The sequence below is a fragment of the Nilaparvata lugens genome, chromosome 9, assembly GCF_014356525.2.
Source record: "Nilaparvata lugens isolate BPH chromosome 9, ASM1435652v1, whole genome shotgun sequence".
Classification (NCBI taxonomy): Eukaryota; Metazoa; Arthropoda; class Insecta; order Hemiptera; family Delphacidae; genus Nilaparvata; species Nilaparvata lugens.
In genome coordinates, this window is record NC_052512.1 from 18,402,760 (window position 1) to 18,405,952 (window position 3,193).

Consider the following 3,193-nt stretch of genomic DNA (forward strand, 5'->3'; position numbering starts at 1 on the left):
TCCGGAAAGCAATACTTCCCTTACCTATGGTAATAGGGCAAGGAAAGTAAAAATAAGTAAAACATCGTTTTTCTTCAATCACATTTGTGACTTGTGTTAATATTGTATTATATACGATGCATAACATGAAAAATAAAATTGAATTGAATTGAATTGAATTGACATGAAAAAAATCTACAGACATTGGACACAAACCATATGTTTGGATTAAGTTCCAGTTGCACAAAAGCCGGTTGAATTTTAATCGTGATAATTCCACGAGAACCAATCAGAGAAAGCCGTCCTATTGAAAAGGCTTTCTCTGATTGGTTCTCGTGGAATTAATCACGGTTGAAATCTAACCGGTTTTTGTGTAACTGGGACATAGACATTAAAAATATAGATCAAACTAATATAAGTATTAGTTTCAAGTGGTAATTGAGTAGAATATTACTTATCAATTTATTAATTCAAGTCATCTAAATTCAAAATTTATAGTTTTCATGTTTATTTTGGACTAAAATTTTAAATTTTTTTCATATGAATTTGGAAGAAAAATAGCACAAGGACTACCTTATTATTTTATCTTCTATAATGTTATTACATGAGTGTCATTTGCATTGTAGATGAATAAATAAATAAATAGACTTTTTGGAAATAAATGGAACATTTGTATTTTAATTACATTAGAAACGCAACAATAATTTCAACCCAGCAAAATTATTTTGATGATAGAAACGACAATTAAATATAAATGAATAATGGTAATATATGTTTGGAATAAATAAAGGGCTCTTGTGAGTTTTTCTGTTTCGATTATTTTTGTAGTTCTTCAGTTTTTTTGTAGTTTTAGTCGACTGCCAATTTCCTAAATGAGCCATTTTCTCCTCCAAATTCGGTTTGGATGAATTTCTTTTCCAGCCTCAAGCTCTCGTTTGTCTTTAAAGAGTCGACTACAGCCAGGTAGGGACGATTTTTCATCAGGATTTCACGCCACTGATCTGGAAAACATTGAGAAATTCTACTTAGTATAGTGAGCTGAATGATTGATTGGATACTGTAGCCCACACAATCATAATATAAACACATACTCAGATATTGACACATACACGACTGAGATATTGCATTTATTCAAATGCTGATGAATGAATAATTATTGAACCAAAATCCAAATTAAATGCTGTAAATCACCCCGAAGACTTCTGCTACTGCAAATATTGACAACAAGGTGAACACTAAACAGCTAGATGGAAATTCGATGAGTGCTACTATTCTAAAATTATTTGTCAGCCCGGGAATCGAACCCGGTACCTCCTAATTGCCGGTCAGGAATGCTTACCCTTACACCAAACTGACAATCTCTGGATAGCATCGCACATTTCACATGAAGCCATAGAGGCCAGCCAGTCAACAGATAGTAGTTTTCATCGAATTTCCATCTAGCTGTTAACCCTGTTGTCAATATTTGCAGTAGCAGAAGTCTTCAGGGTGATTTACAGCATTCAATTTTGATTTTCGTTTAATAATTATTCATTTATTAGCATTTGAATGAATGCAATATCTCAGTGATTCCCATCTATAAACACATTCCTCTAACACTATGATATTACTTAGTAATATCTCAGATAAAATATAAGATATCCCATGCTCGTTCATGTTCAAAAAGCAGATTACTGTCGACTTGTGTCTATTATTTGTTTTGTTGGGAGTGTAAGAGTGTATGAACGGCACAGTATGAGAGACTACCAGCGTCACATAGCTTCACGAAACAGAGCTGCTATAGTCCGTAAAAAATTACTTGTGACTTGTGTCACGTGGTAAATTAATACCACCAAACATTTCAAAATGAACCAATGAAATATAATAGAACTATAAAATTGGAAAGAAGGTTAGACCTAGTCAAAGGATAAAACAACTCAAATCAAGTACTATTAGCGATTAGGAGTAATAGCATTATCAACAAATGATAAGAAAACATGTATAATTGTGATTTAATAATTATGAGAACCCATTGGTAAGATCAAAAAGTTATAAAGCGGCTTACTTATTATTGGCGGATTATAAAAAATAAAATGCATGAACATTGAGGTTAGAGTTACTTGTTTACATTTTGAAAAGAATTAGTCGATCTTGGATAAATCGATAATTATTAGAATCAATACTGAGCGAATCAGCTGATTATTCGATCAACCCATATGACAGGTTGAATTATATAAAATTTACTCATTAAAGGATATGTTATGTATACTAAAGGAAGTCGATGTGTAGAAATACAGACACCCATTATTTTTGTATAAATATTTATTATAATCTAAGAAAGCATGATAAATCAAGAGTATACAAAACTTATATAAAGACTGAATGTAGTAACATCGCATGTTAGAATTTATTTATGAAATCAATTTAAGATAAACACTCCATACATTTGTATAAGAATTCTTTTTTATTTAATTTTTTCTATTATAAAGCCGAGGAAGCCCTGATTCCCAAGGCAACCAATTGTATTGAGTCTATTAAATTGAAGGCCAATCAGAGAGTAGCTTACAGAATTATTCTTGGAAGAGGCAAATTTTTCTAAAAACCTCCTTCTTCTGGCTTAAGATCCCGACCGGAGAGGATGCACATGGAGTTTAGGGTTTTTTCTTCTTCCTTTTAAAATTTTAAAACTATTAAGCCAGACCCTTTTTAATGTAAAGTATTTGTATTAAATGTTCAATTATATGTGAACTCAGTGCTGTCAAAGAGTTCGTAATTTGTAAAGATTCCCATAAAAATAGCTAATTCGAAAGAAACTTATAAAAGTCTGGATCACGCGCTAGCCCAGCAGAGACGAAAGGAGCCTACCTAATTAATTATTGGAAATAATTAATTCAATCCACGAGACCAGCTACAACTTCAGTTCAGTGAGTGATAAGTCAAACCAAACGAGCTCGTTTTTTCTACGTCCAGTGGGGGTAATTAACAAAAAAAGCGCTATTCCAATTAATTTGAATTAAAATTAAGAGTCACCACGTGTTGAACAATATCACATAGTTCATAAGAACATTTTATAAATTTATTTGATATATGTAGGAAGCTTACTTCCATGCACAGCCCGAATTCATTAAATCCCTGAGATCTCATGTTTGAATATTAATTTATTAATTATAAATTTGTTAATTGAACCAAGTATAGTATATCAAACCTATAGACCGAACAGGTTTTTATTTGCAGA

General features: G+C 31.8%; 1 protein-coding gene across 2 annotated transcripts in view; it reads right to left on the minus strand.

Annotated features, from left to right (window-relative positions):
• Positions 1 to 815: 815 nt before the first annotated feature.
• Positions 816 to 3,193, minus strand: part of LOC111060385 — a 57,909-nt gene continuing 55,531 nt past the window's right edge. For both annotated transcript variants that reach the window (XM_039435588.1, XM_039435589.1), the window contains exon 7: positions 816 to 980. In XM_039435588.1, coding sequence (XP_039291522.1) covers positions 829 to 980 — 152 coding nt within the window. In that variant the 3' untranslated portion in view covers positions 816 to 828. The remainder of the gene's footprint in view (positions 981 to 3,193) is intronic.